The sequence below is a fragment of the Zootoca vivipara genome, chromosome 5, assembly GCF_963506605.1.
Source record: "Zootoca vivipara chromosome 5, rZooViv1.1, whole genome shotgun sequence".
NCBI lineage: Eukaryota > Metazoa > Chordata > Lepidosauria > Squamata > Lacertidae > Zootoca > Zootoca vivipara.
This window is the reverse complement of record NC_083280.1, coordinates 98,023,509-98,043,340: the sequence shown is the minus strand read 5'-3', so window position 1 is coordinate 98,043,340 and position 19,832 is coordinate 98,023,509. Positions and strand designations below refer to the sequence as shown.

Sequence of the window (19,832 nt, the reverse complement as noted above, 5' to 3'; positions counted from 1 at the left end):
ATTCAAAACACAAATGACATCAATACTCCCCCCCCCAAAAAAAACCCCCACAGCAATGCGTGGCCGGGTCAGCTAGTATAAAATGCCAAGTCTGGGGAACTGATTAGGATTTAAATCCTTTGCCTCAGTCTACGCCCTACTAAACATGCCATTCTGATCCAGTCCTCCAACCTTTAGAAGTAGGGTTTTGCGGGGGGTTGCCCCAGCCACTCTGGGTGGCCTTCAACAAATTATAATATCACAAAGACCTGAAAATGTACTATGAGGCGGCTTGCTTGTGTTGGATGAAAGATTGATTGGGTGGAGCTGAAAAACGTAAATACTCTGGACTTAGAAGGATTTGATTTGGTGTATGGATAGCACACTTACCTATATTATGACAAAACTAAAGTGCACAAGGGATTCCACAACCACGTGATAAGAAAGAACCTATACAGCATTTGGGCAAGATATAAAAACCTCCTAGAAAGAAAGGGCCCCTGGTGGATATACCCCATCGAGGCAGTGGCAGCTAAGAATGTAAACATAAATAAGAACTGGGGTACATACAAGGATCTCCTTGAGCTTAGAGAGGGTACTAGAGGACTAAAAAAAAAAATGAGAAGATGTACAAAACTAGGTCTCAGATTGGTTTCAATATTTTCAATTAAAGGATTTTTTCAGATAAGATAAAGGATTTTTGGATCAGAATATGGGGAAATGATATTGGGAAACAACAAAAAATATACCCCAACTTTATAAAAAAATTAATAGAATGGGAGACCAAAGACAAAAGGGTCAAGGCCATAATGACACACTGGGCTAAAGCTTTTGGACAGAACACCAACTTTTTGGTTTGAGAGAAACTTTGGGGGGGAACTATGAACTTTTTGGCTTGCTATTTGATAAAGGAAAAAATACAAAAAAAAGTTTTACAGGTGGTACTTAATTCCCAGTAAACTTGTTAAAATGTACAAAAGAGGGTCCAAATTGTGTTGGAAATGTTCAGAGGTTGAGGGATCTTTCCTACATATGTCATAGCTGCCAAGTTATCCCTTTTTTAAAGGGATTTTTCATTATGCTGAATAGGCTTCCTCGCGAGAAAAGGGAAAGCTTGGCAGCTATGACATATGTGGTGGCAGTGTAAACATGCCCCAAAATACTGAGCTCAAAAGAATTCTTAAAATCACATTTCCAAAAAAAACCTGAAGCCTTTCTATTAGTAATAATTGGTGATGAGATCCCTAGGAAGACACACAGCTTATTTCTTTATGCAACTTATTTCTTTAGCAGCCAGAATAGTGTGTACTAGAAGTTGGAAATAAAGATAAACCCCCACCAAAGAACAATGGCTGTAGAAATTGACAGAACTCGTAGAACTTGCAAATATGACAGCGAAAATAAGGAATCCAGATGAAAAAAAAGACAAATGGGACAGTTTTGGAGAATATATAAAAAAATTATACTAAAATCAATCTACAAGTAGGGATAATCTTATGAACAACAGTTAAATACAATGAGGGATTAGAATGGGAAAAGTAGGGTGGACTAATAAACTGATAAACAGCAATGCTAGGTTTATCAAGAATGCCATAGAAGGTCAGGTTAGGAAGTCTCCACAGAAATTATGTAGGATGGTAAAGTATGATGTGTAAATAGAAAAATGCAAAATGCAAAAACAATATTATTATTAATTTTAAAAAACCACAAATTCAATGAAGCACAGGAGCCAATCACCTGTACATCAATTTATAAATGATCATATAAGTCCTTCATTCATTATATGTGACCCCTTTGTGGTGTTAGTAGAATAATCTCTAGTTAGCAAGTTTGGGAAAGACTTCCATCGAACACCCTGGTGAGCCACTGTCTATCACAGTAGTTTATGAATATCTGTGTACACTTAAATACACACGCATATTGTTACTTGTCATACAGTTCTCCAAGAATCTTTGCTTTGGCCTCAACTTTTTATTGTTTCAAACTGGCCATTAATACTTTCTGAATGTCTTTATTTTTTAAGACTTTACATAACTCGCACAAATACATAGTTTCCCAAGTTGGGATCTATACCTTCAAATCATTTCTCCTTCATCAGAAAAAAAAAAACCTCACTAGGTTTCGGAAACATTAAAATTAAAATATAGGGAGATTTCTATTGTAATTCTTCACCCACCAACGTAATTATCCAAAGGACATAATAGATAATTTAGAAGAACATCAGGGACACAACACAAAAAACCAGTTTGTAACAAAAATAACCAGAGATAGCAGGGGAAACTATACAGTCAAGTTGTGATTGCTTATTGCAGTGTTAAGATCAGGGGTCAGCAAACTTTTACACCAGGGGGCTGTCCCTCAGACCTTGTGGGGGGCCAGACTATATTTTTTCGGGGTGGTGGGAATGAACGAATTCCTATGCCCACAAATAACCCAGAGATGCATTTTAAATAAAAGCACACATTCTACTCATGCAAAAACACACTGATTCCCAGACCATCCACGGGCTGGATTTAGAAGGCGATTGGGCCGAATCCGGCCCCCGGGCCTTAGTCTGCCTACCCATGGTTAAGATCCTTCAGGTGTGTGTGTTAATTACATATCTGTACATTTAACCTCTGGTACTGAAACTGCTAAAGGGAAATGATGCATTGAAAAGCAAACAGAAGCTGACCTTTGCATGTTTTCCCATCAGGTTGTAGGTTGAATCCAACCGGACAGCTGCAGCGGACTCCTGTTGCTGTATCCTTGCAAGTGCGGTCACAGCCTCCATTATTGACAGCACATGTTTCTGAGAAATGAAAGAAAGACGGAGAAAGAGAGAGAAGGAGAAGGGAGGGAAGGAGAGAGAGAGAGAATAACACAAGACATTGTAGTCCTCTAAGTGTCCTGCATAATGTCACAAAGCATGTAAGCAATCTATCCTTAAGCATGCAACATCAATATGCCTCTTATGTTTATCAGAAGGGCCTTATGACTGTCTTGAACTTCAACTGCAAACTGTATACATGTTGACTTGAAAATAAGTCCCAGGGAATTTGATGGGTAAGAACGGCAAGAACTGTTTTCTTACTGGAAAGGCCCACTGAAATTAATGGGCTTTACTTCCAATAGAGGGACGCAGTTGGCGCTGTGGGTTAAACCACAGAGCCTAGGGCTTGCCGATCAGAAGGTCGGCGGTTCGAATCCCCACGACGGGGTGAGCTCCCGTTGCTCGGTCCCAGCTCCTGCCAACCTAGCAGTTCGAAAGCACGTCAAAGTGCAAGTAGATAAATAGGTTATCAGCGGGAAAGTAAACAGCGTTTCCGTGTGCTGCTCCGGTTCGCCAGAAGCGGCTTAGTCATGCTGGCCACGTGACCCGGAAGCTGTATGCCGGCTCCCTCGGCCAATAATGCAAGATGAGCGCGCAAGCCCAGAGTCGGTCACGACTGGACCTAATGGTCAGGGCTCCCTTTACTTTTACTTCCAATAGACGTATAGAATGAGGGAAAAAGAGAGAGTATTCTGTATTGTAATCAGCACTATATTGCTTTAGACAATAGGGCAGATTTTTAAATGCAGATTTGGAAAGGCTACTGCTTCAGCTAACAACATATTGCATTTTAAAACTGACTCAAGCAGTCATACCCCACCCCAAACATATTATGTGGAGCCAAGACCCTGCGATTTCTGCAGAGCTGATATTTTAATGGCTCATCATCCATTATCCAGAGATGGCTTTTCAATATTCATTGGGGGGTGGGGGAGATTGCTCTTGATACACTATTGGGGGGATGGAGCCACAGAAAAGCAAAGCACAGCACAGCACTGGACTTGAAATTTAAAATCTCAAATCCTTTCATTCACAGAAAGAGTTAATGGAAAATGAACTACATACATCACTTTGACAGGAATCTACATGCCCAATCTGTTCTTACTGAACTACAAGCAAAAGGCATCTGGGTTTTGTCCACTTAAAGCTTTTTGCAAATTGAAAGGAGTTTGGAGTGGGTGGGGGGGGGCATAATTGAGGTCAATGAACCCATTCCAAGCTGTGTCATTGAAATTTCCCAGTGCTTGTAGGATGTCAAATGGTGGTTGGGCAAACACAGGAAAGGGAAAGCTGCAAACTTTTTTTTTATAACTTTTGCAATAATGAGGAATGGGTATTAGGTCTCATTCCATGAAAAGTGCAACTTTGTTACAATACAATACAATAATAATGGCAGAATACATGCAAGTGTATAGTGTTTGTGAAGTAAATAAGCAGCAGTAAAAATAAATTATATAATCAGTAAACAAGAGCAGTAACTGTGTTGATTTTACTCACTGGGCTGAACTGTGTTTTTATCTAGTAGCTGTTTCTTGGTCCTTAATGAGACATTATACCCCATCACCTCTTCCTTTCTTCCCTATTAACACCTATTAACCCTACACGTAGGGACGCTCTGCTCTGGTTCATCAGAAGCAGCTTAGTCATGCTGGCCACATGACCCGGAAAAATTGTCTGTGGACAAACGTCGGCTCCCTTGGCCTGTAAAGCGAGATGAGCGCTGCAACCCTAGAGTCATCTGCGACTGGACTTAACTGTCAGGGGTCCATTACCTTTTTTAACCCTACAAAACAATTCATGAGATGTGATGTGCTTCAAGTTTCCCTTTTGCCAAAAGTGGCAGCCAAGGGGTTGGGGCAGGGAAACTCAGCACAGTGATGTTCTGACACACATTTTGATGTTCTGACACACATTTCGCCATAGGAATCTGAATGCTACAGGAAGAAATTAGCAAAGGATGTGGTACCATGTTTACTTCCGCCCGTATAAGAGCCATAAATGCCAATATTCTGCTAGCAACTTTGAGACTGAGTTTTACTCAGAGTACATCACTGAAATGAATAAACATGGCTAAGTTACTGCATGTCCATTCATTTCAATAAGTTGCTCTGAGTGAAACTTAGTTGAATGCTACCTTCTGTGGAAGGCATTTCTAAGTTTCTCCCATGTGTGGCAGAAGAAATTTCAACCTGGAAGGTGACTGACTGCAGTTCATCATTCCAAGGCTTTCCAGAAAGCCATTCTCAACAGCTCACTTGTGTTTATAAAAGATCATTGGATTTTTTACATTATCTGCAAGATGTGTTAGACTTGAATTACATTATGACCCAACATATTGCATAAAACTCTAACAATCACTTCTACGGTGAAGCAGCTTCAGGAGAGGCAATCTGGAGGAGAAATGTAGAGATCATCAGTAGAGGTTATTAACGCTTTCCCCATCTGACATGTTTTCCCTGCCAAACCCCCACATGGGGGTTCCAGATCAGCGTTGCCCTCTTGTCTTTTGTATATTCCATTCCATTCCATTGTATTTACATAGAATTGAAATGGTTATGGCATTCATATCGCTCAAACTCAATATGTTTCATTGAACTGCCAAATTGGAAGGGATCCCGATGGTCATCTAAGTCTAACCGCCTGCAATGCAGAAACCTTTTGCCAAACGTGGGACTCGGATCCATGACCCTGAGATAAAGATACCTATTTGGCAGGTATCTGATGAGACAATCCAGGTTAGGATATAACAAGAAGTAGTATATAGCAATACAGAGAAGAATATAACAGGGTTTGGAGCCTGTTTTTCTTGAACAGTAAGACCCCATGCAAATCACTTTTTGAAATTAAATAGAGTTTCAACAGCACGAGTATCGACTTTTTAGAAAGTGGGAGGAGAGAAATCCTAGAATTCCTCTTTAAAGCTGAAGCTCTTTGAGCAGGCCTGTTCCTAGCCAACTGCTTTATCATGAAGAACCACATAGTGCTCAGTTCATTAATTTGCACTATATTAAACCACAGAGTCTAGGGCTTGCTGATCAGAAGGTCGGCGGTTCGAATCTCTGCAACGGGGTGAGCTCCCGTTGCTCGGTCCCAGCTCCTGCCCACCTAGCAGTTCGAAAGCACATCAAAAGTGCAAGTAGATAAATAGGGACCACTCCGGCGGGAAGGTAAACGGCGTTTCCGTGCGCTGCTCTGGTTTGCCAGAAGCAGCTTTGTCATGCTGGCCACGTGACCCGGAAGCTGTCTGCGGACAAACACCGGCTCCCTCGGCTTATAGAGTGAGATGAGTGCGTAACCTCAGAGTCGTCCGTGACTGGACCTAATGGTCAGGGGCCTTTACCTTTATAGCATCTTATACAAAACTGAACCTCTTTGCCATTCATGACCTTTGTGATCCACTTTATACTTCTGACATGAGTATAAGTTACCGCCACGCCCTCACCAAAAAAACCCCCGATTTAGCAGATTCAGTACACATGCAAGAGCTCAAAAGTGTAAAAGTATAGAACTAGGATGTGCATGTAGAGAATTCACTAATTTTAAAAGAGAACGGGACACCTTTGCTTTTGCCTGCATGGCTGAAATATGGACACCAACCTACTCCTTATTATCTTGAGAAAGCAGATCTAGTCAAAGTTTAAGCATTGTTTTAAGCGCCAAGAAGTTCAATGAGAGGGTGTTAAACATGTTCTTAATCAGTGGGCCGCTAAAAGGGTTTAACTTAGGCTGAATCCCATACTGTATTTATTCGGTAGGTCTTCCTTACCCTTGCAAATAAGTCTATTTTGATGTTTAATTCTGATGTGTGACTATGCAATAAAATTTCCTGGGATGTCTTCCATGAGCAGCTATTGCAAACATAATCCTGAATAAATTCTAAGAAAAAACAGGTATACAAAAATCAGGGAATTAAGAAAAGTTTCTAAAGCAATTTATTGGGAGTATTATTACAGAATGATTAGAAATGTCAAATGGCTACATTATAAAACACACAAAAAGCTATGGATTTGGCATAGCACTGCAACCCAGCAGTAAATCTCACACTCATAGATTACCTATGGTTTATGAAAAGCCTTTTATGACAATTCACCTGTATCAGTCAAACATGACTTAAGCAGCGATGTTACAGATTGCTGTGTGACAGCCAGTGAAAATGAGTAGATGCAATAATATCCCCCTGATCCCCTAGCAGGATATATAAGTAGACCTGCAGGGTAACAGCTAGTGAGCTAGTGTTTAAGTAAAAGTAATTCTGATTAAGAAAGAGAAGGGCCTCCACGAAGCTCCTCTTATTTTAACAATTTCACAAAATGTCCCTCTTGTGTTAAAGAAGAGGGATTTATGCCTTTAATAAATGCTGACAATATGGGAAGAAATCAGAGATACTGTCCGCAGTTGCAGGTCAATAAAGCCTTGACTTGAAAAGAAAGCATGGGAAAGGGAATAAAGCTGAGTGGGTGAGTGGGGGGGGGGGAATATGAAGTGTGGGAAACTCTTGCTGCCTTTGCCGGACTCTACAAGGCAAGAGTTGTTGAAAGCCTTGCAAAATGCAATGTTTGGTTGGTATGCTGCACTTAGATGCTGTGGTGCAAGCTGCTCCTAACCCAAAGACTTCCATACCTTTAGAAGCATTTGAAATCCAGGTTTTAATTTGGGAACTAGATACAAAATGAGAAAATAGTAGTAATCTTGTGGCTACTTTGTAGAACTCCCCCCCCCATGGGTGTGATTTAGGCCACCTCTTTAGTCCCTTTCACATGGCCTTTAAATATTTATCTATTTCAATCTGCTTTTAATTGCTGGTGCTGTTCTGGAGTTTTGAAAGTGGGATTGTTCTTCATTTTATCTTTGCTGGTCTCTACTGAGGGTTTTTAATGTTGCTTAATGTACTGCAACTGTGCATTGTATTTCAAATTGTTTTTACGAGGCTGTTTTATAGGGTGTCTATACTAGTTTGGCTATTCTATTCTGTAAGCCCCTTTGCGGAGGCTATTTGCAGGAAAAGCATACATTTATATATATTTGTTTTTATTTTGTAAAATTTACACAGCGGTTGATTGTAAAGAAAATTAACACCCAAAGCGGTTTACAAAAATAATAAAAAGATAAACAATGATGAGAGGCTGAGTTGTTCCACACACAAATGGTTCATTAATGATAAATGTTGGTGTAGTCAACACAGTGCTCCATAGCTGCAAAGTCTCCCGTTTTCCCCGGGAAATCCCCATTTTTCCAGCTGTTCCTAGTTGAAAAAACCAATTTTTTTTTGTTTTTCCCTGGTTTATTCTGGTGCAGCGGCCATTTTGGAACTGGTCGGAGCATGCTCAGAAGCGACTTTTGATGCTGCTCTGCCCAGTTCCAAAATGCCTGCAGTGCGACTTCTGGCACAGCGGCCATTTTGGAACTGGGCAAAGCAGCATCAAAAGTCACTTCTGAGCATGCTCCGCCCAGTTCCAAAATGGCGGCAGCGCTACTGCCGGCCTGCTATTTCCGGTCCGGTCCCTTATTTCTCTGATAGCAATTTGGCAGGTATGCAATGCTCTCCAGATGTTGTTGGACTACAACTCCCACAACCCTTGACCATTGTCCATGCTGGTAGGGACAGGTGGGAGTTGTATCCTATAGCATCTGAAGGGCACAACATTGGCTAGGATCTAGAGTGAAGGGTGAGCAGCGAGGTAGCCAAGTTCGCGGATGATACTGAATTGTTCAGAGTGGTTAAAACAAAAAGGGATTATGAGGCATACCAGGAGAATCGGTCCAAACTGAGAGAACAGGCAGTAAAACAGCAAATGAAAATCAATGTAAGCAAGTGTAAAGCTATGCACACCTGGGCCCAAAAACTCTTAATTCCCCATACATGCTAGTGAGATCTGAACCCGCAGTGATAGCGTCATGAACGTGCTGGCAGCAGCAGCAGTACCAGCAGCAAAAAAGGCAAATTATGTCTGGGATCGTTAGGAATGGGATTGAAAATAGAACTGCCAATTTCATCATGCTATTATACCAATCTATGACGTGAGAACAGTAGGAGTTCTGCTGAATGAACCTCCAAAAGGGCAGAGTTCGAAAGGGTTTAGAAAAGCACAAGCAAAATGATTAAGGGGTGGAGCAGTTCCTCTATACGGAAGGGTTACAACTTTGGCGTATTTTTACTTTAGATAAAAAGGGGGTACATCACAGAGGTGCCTAAGATGTGCACCTCTATCACAAGGTGTGGAACAAGTGTCTCTCCCCCCCCCTCTTGCATAACACTAGAACCCAGAGTCCTCTAACAAAGGACAGGCAGAAGAAAGTACTTATTTCCACGGTGCCTAGTTAAACTATGGAATTTGCCTCTACCACAGATCGAAACAGCTATCAACTAGGATGGCTTTAAAAGATTAGACAAACTCATGGGGGATAAGGCTGTCAGTGGCTACTATGGTAGCTACAATGGTTGTAGGAGGCAGTTTGCTTCTGAATACTGGTTCCTATCAATCAGAAGCAGGAACAGTGTTGTTCTACAGAGGTCCTACTTGTGGGCTTCCCACAGGCGTCTGGGAGAACAGGAGGCTGGAGTAGATGGGCCATTGACCTTGATCCAGGAGGACTCTTCTTGCGTTCATTATGGGAAATCTCAAGGCTATGAGAAAGCTATAGCCAGGTCTCAGTTTTGCAGAAGTAGCCAGCTGGAATGTCTTCCAAATGTGTAGGGCTTGAAAACGCTGAATCTGGATCCATCTTCTGTGGTTTTGATCTAACAACCATGAGAATTTGAGGTGATTTTATGGTTTTCAGAAACCAGTGAAAAGCAGCCTCCCGAATGCTTGCTTTGGCAGTTTGAAACCAGACATGAACCAATAATGGAACAAAACCACAAAGCATCCAGCAAAACTGGGCAAAAGGTTCATATAGCAATGAAGCTGCCAAAATTTCTTCTTTTATCATTCTTAGAAGTCTGGCACCATCGATATTTGTGGGCAAACTACATGTTAAGCTCAAGCGACACATTTTAACTTTTAACAACAAGGCCCTATTTAATTTGGAAGAAAATTCACATTTATCAGAGAATGCTGTCATTTTATAATGGCCAAAGCATGAACATCGGCTTCGAGATACTTGAGCTTCTCCCCTATCATCATTAAATTCAAAAGGCAAGTAGGGAAGAATCTGTACTTTTTGCCCTCTCTCATTTTCTTCCAATCTCTCCTCAAAACTAACCCCTTCCTCGAACCTTTAGTTATTGCCTAACTGGAGTGAAATGAATCACCAATATTATTAGTTTTGAAATGTCTCTCCCCCATTTCTAACTCCAGGCTCAAGTAGCGCCATGTTACATGCCTCAGTGCATTTTATTCTGCTGTTGCCACTGCTCAACCTTTCCTCCCCCACCTCTCCCTTGCCTCTCCCTTTGCTAACGTTCAAACTGTGCAATCCTTTGAATGCTCTGAAGCAGCATACAAATGCCAAGTTTGACTATTTCACCCCATCTCCACACATTTAGAATTAAGGGATGAATATTTGAAAGGAGTTGCAATCCTTCTTCAATATTCAGAGTGATGTAAAGAAATCAGCCACTGGCCGCGTTCACACACCACTTTAAACCACCGTTAAGATGAACTGTGGTTTGAATGTGAATGTGTGTATGCTGGTATAGAGGAAGAAAAACCATAGCCGCTCTGCTCTTCCTCTATTCCTACTGGGAACTAACCCATGGTTTGGCTTATCATTAGTAAAAGACATATTGGTACTTCATAGATGGCTGTGTGATAATGAATTTGTATCATTGCTATGTGTCTGGGAAGTGTGGGGTTGGGAAGAAATGGGGGTGTCTCTTCTATCCCAGCAATCATGGGTTGAGGTAGGTATGGCCCTGGGGGGGGGAAGAGAGAATTCCATAATAAGAGATGCTTATACATGGTTCCCTCTTCTTTTTCACCCTGCAGCATCAAGCTCCTGGTTGCTCTACAACCATAACACCATCCAGTTTGACTGATCTGTTAGTGAAAGCCAAGTTGGTTCATAATAATATCTTGCTCATCCACAACTTGATAGTGGATGAAGGAGCTGACCTAGTGTTCATCACCAATACCTGAGTGGGCTTGCTGGGAGGAGTGAACCTTACCCAGCCTTGCTTGCCTATGTACTCAGGGCAGAATCTGCAAAGATTGGAAGGTCAACTGTGTGTTGACATAGTCCAGTGTTTCTCCAAGATGTGTCCCCAGCAGTATTGGACTACAATTCCCATCATTCCTGACCACTGGTTCTGCTAGCTAGGGATGATGGGAGTTGGGACCCAAGACTGAGGACTGTGCATAGTCCTCAGATCTTCTATTCTGGTCATCAGGAGACCTCATCATCTGAGGGCCTGTGTCTGGTGTCAGGCTAAAGAGAAAGACTGGAAGTGCTACTGGTCTATCAACCACCTTGTTGACTGAGCTGGTAGAGGTGGTCTCTGGATTATTGTCCTGGGGGCTTTTGATGTCCACGCTGAAGCTGCTGTGTTTGGTCTGGCTCAGGTTTTCATGGCCTCTGTGACAACCATGGAGCTGTCTCAAGTGACTACCAGGCCAACCCAAAGGGCAGGTCATATCCTCAATTTGTTTTTTGCCCCAGTTGACGGTCTGGAAATAAGGGGGTTTCTGTGACTCCATCGTCATGATCAGAACACTTCCTGGGCTAGCAGTACCAACTTCTCCCATAGTAAAGGTAAAGGGACCCCTGACCATTAGGTCCAGTCATGACTAACTCTGGGGTTGCAGCGCTCATCTCGCTTTATTGGCCGAGGGAGCCGATGTACAGCTTCCTTTCATGTGGTGAACCAGAGCAGCACATGGAAACGCCGTTTACCTTCCAGCTGGAGCGGTACCTATTTATCTACTTGCACTTTCGAACTGCTAGGTGGGCAGGAGCAGGGACCAAGCAACGGGAGCTCACTCCATGGCAGGGATTCGAACCACCAACCTTCTGATTGGCAAGCCCTAGACTCTGTGGTTTAATCCACAGTGCCACCTGCATCCCTACTCTCCCAATGACCATAGATTTATGGATTCCAATGGTTTGCTGAACACCCTGGAGAATTTCCGGTGGCTAGAACAGGTGGATGCTGAAGCCCTCATCTCCCTATGGAAATGGAAGAAGCAGAGGGCAGGAGAAATTATCACTCCTGAGCACCCTCTCTGACACTGGATCACTCCCAGGTATAATGGGGAGCTATATGTGATGAAACAGGCCAGGTGACAGCTACAGCACAGACAGTAGAAGTCTCACTGTGAAGATGACTGAACATTGGCTACAAGACATAATTGTTCCTACTGTGGTGGCAAAAGCAACAAGGGAGGCCTTGCAGAACTCTTTAGGGTAGTCCATAGGGTGCTGACACTTGTATTGGTCAATGAAGCCTAGGGAACCCCAGGGACCCTCTGTGAGTTGCTTATTGGGCACGCCTTCATAGCAAGCTAGATGCCATGACTGATACAGTCCGAAGTGAGGCTTCAAAAGCCTCACCAAGCTATTGGTGTTTCAGTTTTCACAGCCTGGTGATGCTGACAAGGTGCTTGTGAGTTGGCACTAAACAACACGCCCTTCGGACCCTTGCCCTTCACCACTAGCTGGGGTCGGGGGCAAGGGTGTGCTGCTGCTTTGGGTAGTTATGTTGACTTAGGGCAGCTCTTGGCCACCTCATGAGAAGAGAAGACCCCCTGGAAAAGACACTGATGTTGGGAAAGATTGAGGGCACAAGGAATCATAGAATCATAGAGTTGGAAGAGACCACAAGGGCCATCCAGTCCAACCCCCTGCCAAGCAGGAAACACCATCAAAGCATTCCTGACATATGGCTGTCGAGCCTCTGATTAAAGACCTCCAAAGAAGGAGACTCCACCACACTCCTTGGCAGCAAATTCCACTGTCGAACAGCTCTTACTGTCCGGAAGTTCTTCCTAATGTTTAGGTGGAATCTTCTTTCTTGTAGTTTGAATCCATTGCTCCATGTCCGCTTCTCTGGAGCAGCAGAAAACAACCTTTCTCCCTCCTCTATATGACATCCTTTTATATATTTGAACATGGCTTTCACATCACCCCTTAACCTTCTCTTTTCCAGGCTAAACATACCCAGCTCCCTAAGCCGTTCCTCATAAGGCATCGTTTCCAGGCCTTTGACTATTTTGGTTGCCCTCCTCTGGGCACGTTCCAGCTTTTCAGTATCCTTCCTGAACTGTGGTGCCCAGAACTGGACACAGTACTCCAGGTGATGTCTGACCAGAGCAGAATACAGTGGTACTATTACTTCTCTTTATTTAGATGCTATACTCCTATTGATGCAGCCCAGAATTGCATTGGCTTTTTTAGTTGCTGCATCACACTGTTGACTCATGTCAAGTTTGTGGTCTACCAAGACTCCTAGATTCTTTTCACATGTACCGCTCTCAAGCCAGGTGTCACCTGGCCCCAGCTGACGGGACAACAGAGGACGAGATGGTTGGACAGTGTTCTCAAAGCTACCAACATGAGTTTGACCAAACTGCGGGAGGCAGAAGAAGACAGGAGTGCCTGGCATGCTCTGGTCCATGGGGTCACGAAAAGCCGGACATGACTAAACGACCAAAGAACAACAACAGGACTTCTGGTCTACCACCAGCGCTGATCGGTGAGGAATCCTCAAGCTCTGAGGTTCCTGGCTCTGTGAGGGAGGGGGGAGCCGCGAGAGCAACACGGACCCCCAGAAGAAACGCAGATTGAGCTTTCTGGGGGCATGAGAGCTTGGCTCCACCCAAAGTGACTCCTCTGCCCCCTGGTAAGCTCTTTTTAAGAGCTCCGAGAGTGAGCGGAGTGAGTGTCATGGGCGCCATTTTCGAATATACTGCTACCCTCACAAAGCGAAGCTCCGTGCCAGCAGCGGAGGAGCGGTTGATTTTTCCAAAAAAGGGGGGGGGGATTTGAAGACATTGGACACTGTGAGTAACAGAAAGAAATTTAAGGGAAATTTTTTTAAATTGAAAAGAATTGGCCACGGGAGGAGATTTAAACAGGAAGTCGATCTCCCTCATTGAGAGAACTGTGATGCAGTTAATTTGCCTGTAGCCAGAAAGACTGAAAGGAACTTATCAATTACCAAAGATTGGGCTCAATACCTTCCCCCTGAAGCAGGGTAAAGGGGAGAAGGACTGAATCCACTAAAATCCCTGTAAATTTTTTAAATTTGGACTGGGGAAAGTCCCCCTGGAAGCTGGAGTCAGGTCCCTGGAGGGATCAGCGAGCCGCCATTATGATATCATAATAGAAAGGAATTTGTTTACTTCTTTGAAGTTGAGAACTGTCAATTTTGAAGAGAGTGCAAAATATAAAGCTGGGTATAAGAAGTTTGATAAATGCTCTTTTCACAAATGGCCACAAGATTTTTAAGATATGAAGAAGAATTAAAAATGAGAGTATAACCAGGATATAAACTTGGTCCCTGATGTTTTTGGAAATAAGATCTGTGCCACTTCCTGCTCTGTTCTGTTCTCATGAAATCTGAGATGAGCAGGGTCACCTGATGGCCTAGACTTTCAGAAGGAACTTTTGGAATTGCTTTTGGACTTGAGAAATTAATTGCGGCAAAATAATATATTGTTGCGTGAAAGTAATATACAGTTGCGTGAAATGCCTGAAAGGAATCAGAATTGTGTGGACAGTGAAAAAGGATTAATTTCAATAGAGAATAAAGAGAAGCAGCAAGAACAATCATCAGTCTTGGACAATGTAATTGACTTTAAAGAAGATGAGGAAGATGCATGGAATATTGTTCCCCCAGAGAGAGGGGGGGGGACAGAACATATGTCTGATCCAAGGAGTCTCCAAAGAAGAACCTCCCAGTGAGAGAGGGAGGGCAGGATCCATACTGCGGCCAGAGCTTAAAGGAAAAAAAAATGAGATAGGGCTGGAAAGTGGAACTATAACTGAATGGTTTTGTACTACAGTATTTAGAGAATTGGGGAGGCAGCAGGGGATGATCAAGGAAGAATGGGGGGTAGGCTGGGACAGGGTGGGAGTGGGGTGAGGGATAATAATGGATGTAAATTTTTGATTGATCTAGATGGTCAGAAACTGGAATGACCTATGGAACTCGCTGAAGTATCTGGGAGACCCTGAGTCCAGGGGAAGGGGGGGGGGCTGAATTAGTTTTAAGTGTTTAAATGTTAGCATGATAGAAGAATTAATATTTAAATTTATGGAAAATTCTTGGTAATAAAATTTAGGCTAAGGGGAGAAATAGAAGGACGGGAAAATAAATTTTGATTTGGATAAATTGATTAATTATTGGTGAAGAATAGATGGTGCTTTTAGAATAGAATATTTGAGTGATAATGATAAAATGTGTTAGAATGATTTAAGATATAAAATGGAAATTGCTTAATTGGAATTTTAAAATGGACCCAGTGAGGGGGGAATTGAGGAAGTCAACAATGTTAAGTAAAAAAAATATGCAAGAATTGATATGGTTTTTTTGTTATTTTTTGCTTTTTGTTTTAATGTTTTATTTTTGTTTTTTTGTTTTTGTTTTTGTGATTTTGTAATATTGGAAAATGAATAAAAATTATTTGGGGAAAAAATAAACGACTAAAGAACAACAACAACAGGGCAGCAAGCACTGGGGACACTCTGGCCCACTTGCCTAATGAGGCCTACCACACCTCCCTATTTCACCTAAGTGCACTTGCAATTCTTCCTTTCCATCTTCTGGTAGAATTCAGTGTTTTTCTGAATTTGGCACCTTTTTCTGTTACCTTGACATGGAAATTTTGGCCTGACTTTAAATTGCACCTGCAAAGGGGGAAAGGGAGAATTGGGAACACACTCCTGTGCTCCTGGTTCTTCTTTTGAATTTGATCTACCTGGTGTCAAATGTCGTTGTGTAGTAGACGTGCCAGTGTTGGCGTAACTGGACATGGAGGAAGGGTTTAATTTCCTCCATGATTGTAAATCACTCCATGTATGAGATAAGCCAGCAGGTGAATGGTCAGCCAAGCCAGTTGCTACAAAAGTAGCACAGTGCTATCTATATAATTATAAGCGATTAATACATATCAGCTCAGTGGGTCCACGGCCTTTCGAGTGTTGGGGCCAATTTTGAGAAGTAATCTGAAGTCTTGAATTGCTGGAGTAAGAAATACTCTGTACTTGTATATATCTGTATCTATAATAATAATAAATTTTTATTTATACTCCGCCCTCCCCAGTCAAAACCGGGCTCAGGGCGGCTCACACCAGTAAAATTACAATAAAACATAAAAAGCAATTGATTAAAATACAGATTAAAATACAGTATTAAAATTTAAAATGCAGCCTGATTTTAAGTTGTCCATAAATCCATAAATCTGTATCTGCAAAGTCTACAAGTTGCATGTATATACAGTGGTACCTCGGTTTATGAACACAATTGGTTCCGGAAGTCTGTTCATAAACTGAAGCGAACTTTCCCATTGAAAGTAATGGAAAGTGGATTAATCCGTTCCAGACGGGTCTGCGGAGTACTCAACCTGAAGCGTACTTAACCCGAAGCATGGGTGTAATTGGTTCCGGAAGTCTGTTCATAAACTGAAGCGAACTTTCCCACTGAAAGTAATGGAAAGTGAATTAATCCGTTCCAGATGGGTCCGCGACGTTCATAAACTGAAAATTCGTAAACCGAGGTGTTCATAAACCGAGGTTCCACTGTATCAATGTCTGGAGCTGTTTACTGAAGCCTTATCTTCTATAGCAGTAAACTATTCTGGACTTTAAGCTGCCTCTGTGTGGTGACCAGAACTGGGGGCAACGTCTGCTACATGGGCATCTCACACCAGATTGTCTTCGTTCCTTTCCTCCCATGGCTTTAGATTTAAATATAAAGCATGAGATTTTTATTCCAAGTGTTCATGTATTTCAAAAGATGTACATATTTGCTACTTTGTGAGTTATTGTAAAATAAATATAAGTTTATTAATATAAGTATGTTTTGGAGAAAATAACAATATATAAATAAAATTCCCACTCACTATATTTGCAAGAGAAAAAAGAACAAAACCAAATACAGTGGTGCCTCGCTTAACGAATGCCCTGCTTAATGAAATTTCTGCTTAACGAAAGGATTTTTCGAGCAGAGGTTGCCTCGCTAGACAAATTCGTTTTATGAAAAATTCGTCTAGCAAATCGCGGTTTCCCATAGGAATGCATTGAAATTCAATTAATGCGTTCCTATTGGCAAAAAAATTCAAAAAAATTCAATGCATTCCTATGGGATTCGCTAGACGAATTTTTCGTTATAAGAAAAGACCCGTGGAACTAATAAAATTCGTCTAGCGAGGCACCACTGTATGGGGAAAACATTGTCTTGACCTCTTTGAAATGACACCATCAGTATGAATAATGCTTTAGGACTGTGCAAATATATTTGCCATCTACTTCCCTAATGAATGATCAGGGAGGAGTGATAAAGCAATGTGGCAGGACAAGGAAGGATGGGTTTTCTTCATGGCCAGGAGTGGAGTAATGAAAACCACAAAAGTCATTCCTGGTCACCTGTAGTGATGCACTCTTACACACATTTTTAGAAGCAGGCAAGCCCTCAGATTTACCTCGTCATAAACTGGTATTCACCTAAAAATGTCCCTAAAATAGTAAGAAAGAGTCTTCTGAAAAAGATAGCAAGGAGGATTGTTAAGGTTTCTTTGGGCTGACTACTTCAGTAGTTGCAGCTGTGGAAAAGCTCTACAGTGGTGCCTCGCTAGACGAATTTAATTCATTCCACGGGTCTTTTCTTATAACAAAAAATTCATCTAGCAAATCCCATAGGAATGCATTGAATTTTTTTTAAATGTTTTTTTGCCCATAGGAACGCATTAATTGAATTTCAATGCATTCCTATGGGAAAACGCGATTCGCTAGATGAATTTTTCATAAAACAAATTTGTCTAGCGAGGCAATCTCCACTCGAAAAACCTTTCGTTAAGCGGAAATTGCGTTAAGCAGGGCATTCGTTAAGCGAGGCACCACTGTACTGTAAAGGCTTTTTATTTAAAGAAGATGCGAATAAGACGTGTATCCAATTATGCACAGCATGGAGAAAGCGGACTGGGAAAATCAAGATGGATGTCCAATGAAAATGAACAACCAATGAAAATGGATGTTGTAGATGTCCAGGGAAGCTGATTGTGGGGCGGATTCAGGACAGGCAAGAGAAAACAGTTCTTCACACAGCACACAGTTGAACTACAGAGGCAGGAAGGGAGAGCACTGTTGGGCTCTGGAGTCTTGCTTGCAGGTTTTGAATGGGCACCTGGGTTGGCCACTGTGAGAAGAAGATGCTGGGCTAAATGAGCTACTGACCTGATTCATATTTTTATGGATTGCATTATTCACTATTATTGTGTGTGTCAACTGTGCCATTTATTTCAAAGCATTATGGGGCTCAGGAGACAACCTGTTATTTGGACAGAGTTCTAAAGTCCCTTTAAAAATGGTTGCCTTCTGGAAGATATTCAAAATCCGCAGCAGTTTTTATTGTCAACCCATGTGCAGAAGTCATATAATTACGGGATATGCTGAAAAGGCGTTAAGCATTGGAATCCGTTTCTTGGTCTTATTTATTTATCATTTTAATAAAGCGATGTTTTGATCTGAGTTCATCGTAAGGTTGCAATCCTATATACACATTTACAAGGGCACGAATTACATTAAATGCAACGGGACTTTTAAATAAACATTCATAGGATTACACTGTAAAAGGCAACTGTTGTATCTATTTGTTGTGAGGATGGAACAGGGAAGAGGAGAACCCTGTAATAATAAATAAATGAACATGAGTGTCTAGAACAAATGTCGTATCCTCTCCTCTGTTGCCTCTTCGCAATTCCTCAGCATTAATTGAATTGAAATTTTTGCACTGAGAACTTAAAAAACTGAAGCCACTAGCCCTCCCCTCTGAAGATGATATATGCTATGCATTCCTAACCATCTAAGCTTGTTGCCAGCTTAACTCCCACCTTGAATGATTAATAGACATACGGTAAATATTTCTTCATCTGTATGCCTTTCTACAAATTCCTCATCCTTATTAAAATGAAACATCTATGTAGAAAGAATCAGTGGATTTCATCATGTTGGTAAGAGGCTTAATTTGCAATAATAATAATAATAATAATAATAATAATAATAATAATAATAGGGGCATGGTCCTGCTAAGACAGGGGAAAACACCTGTTTTATCAAATATTTCACATAACTAGGGACCAGCCTACCTTTCAGACAGATGATATGTATTTAGGTTGCTGGACTTGCAATCAGACATTTGTATTTCAACTGCTAACCATAGTTAGGAAATCAATGTATTATGAGGTGATAGAATTCTGGTACAGTTCACAATTCTACCATTTCACTCTGTGTAAAGTGTGTGTACACTGGCTCTAAATATATATATATGGGGGGGGAAAATATTTCGCAATCTTGCAATTTACTTGCAACTATTTCTCTGTCTCACAAAGAATATTCAGAAAGGCCATTCAGTAGCTGCCAAACAACTGAAAGGAGGCTTTTTTTTTAACCTTTTCCTATCAACTTCAAATGCTTGAAGTTTGTAAGATGAAGATACAAATAATAATAATTCTGTGTCACCCTCGCCTGCTTCAAATTCTATGACTCTACAACCAGGTAGGTAGCTGTGTTGATCTGACGCAGTCAAAATAAATAAAAACATTAAAAAATTGTCCAGTAGCACCTTAGAGACCAACTAACTTTCTTCTAGGGATAATCTTTCGTGTGCATGCACACTTCTTCAGATACACTGAAACAGAAGTCACCAGACCCTTATATATAGTGGGAGGGTGGGGTGGGGTTTTTCTCAGGTGGGTAGTAGGAGATGGGTGATTGACTCAATCGGCATGGTAAACCTGTTAACGACTGCAATTAGTCCTACAGGAAAAACCAAGAGATAGTATGCAGATGACCCAAAATAGCTTTAGCATATGTAATGAGACAAGAATCCAATATCTCTATTCAGACCAGGTCTCTCCATAGTTTTCAGTTTAGTAACAAGTTGTAA

General features: G+C 41.6%; 1 protein-coding gene across 2 annotated transcripts in view; it reads right to left on the bottom strand.

Moving 5' to 3' along the window:
• SCUBE1 (signal peptide, CUB domain and EGF like domain containing 1) overlaps window positions 1–19,832 on the bottom strand; it is a 202,110-nt gene that overhangs the window by 69,147 nt on the left and 113,131 nt on the right. For both annotated transcript variants that reach the window (XM_060275195.1, XM_035137812.2), the window contains one exon: window positions 2,654–2,770. In XM_060275195.1, the coding sequence (XP_060131178.1) occupies window positions 2,654–2,770 (117 nt within the window). The remainder of the gene's footprint in view (window positions 1–2,653; window positions 2,771–19,832) is intronic.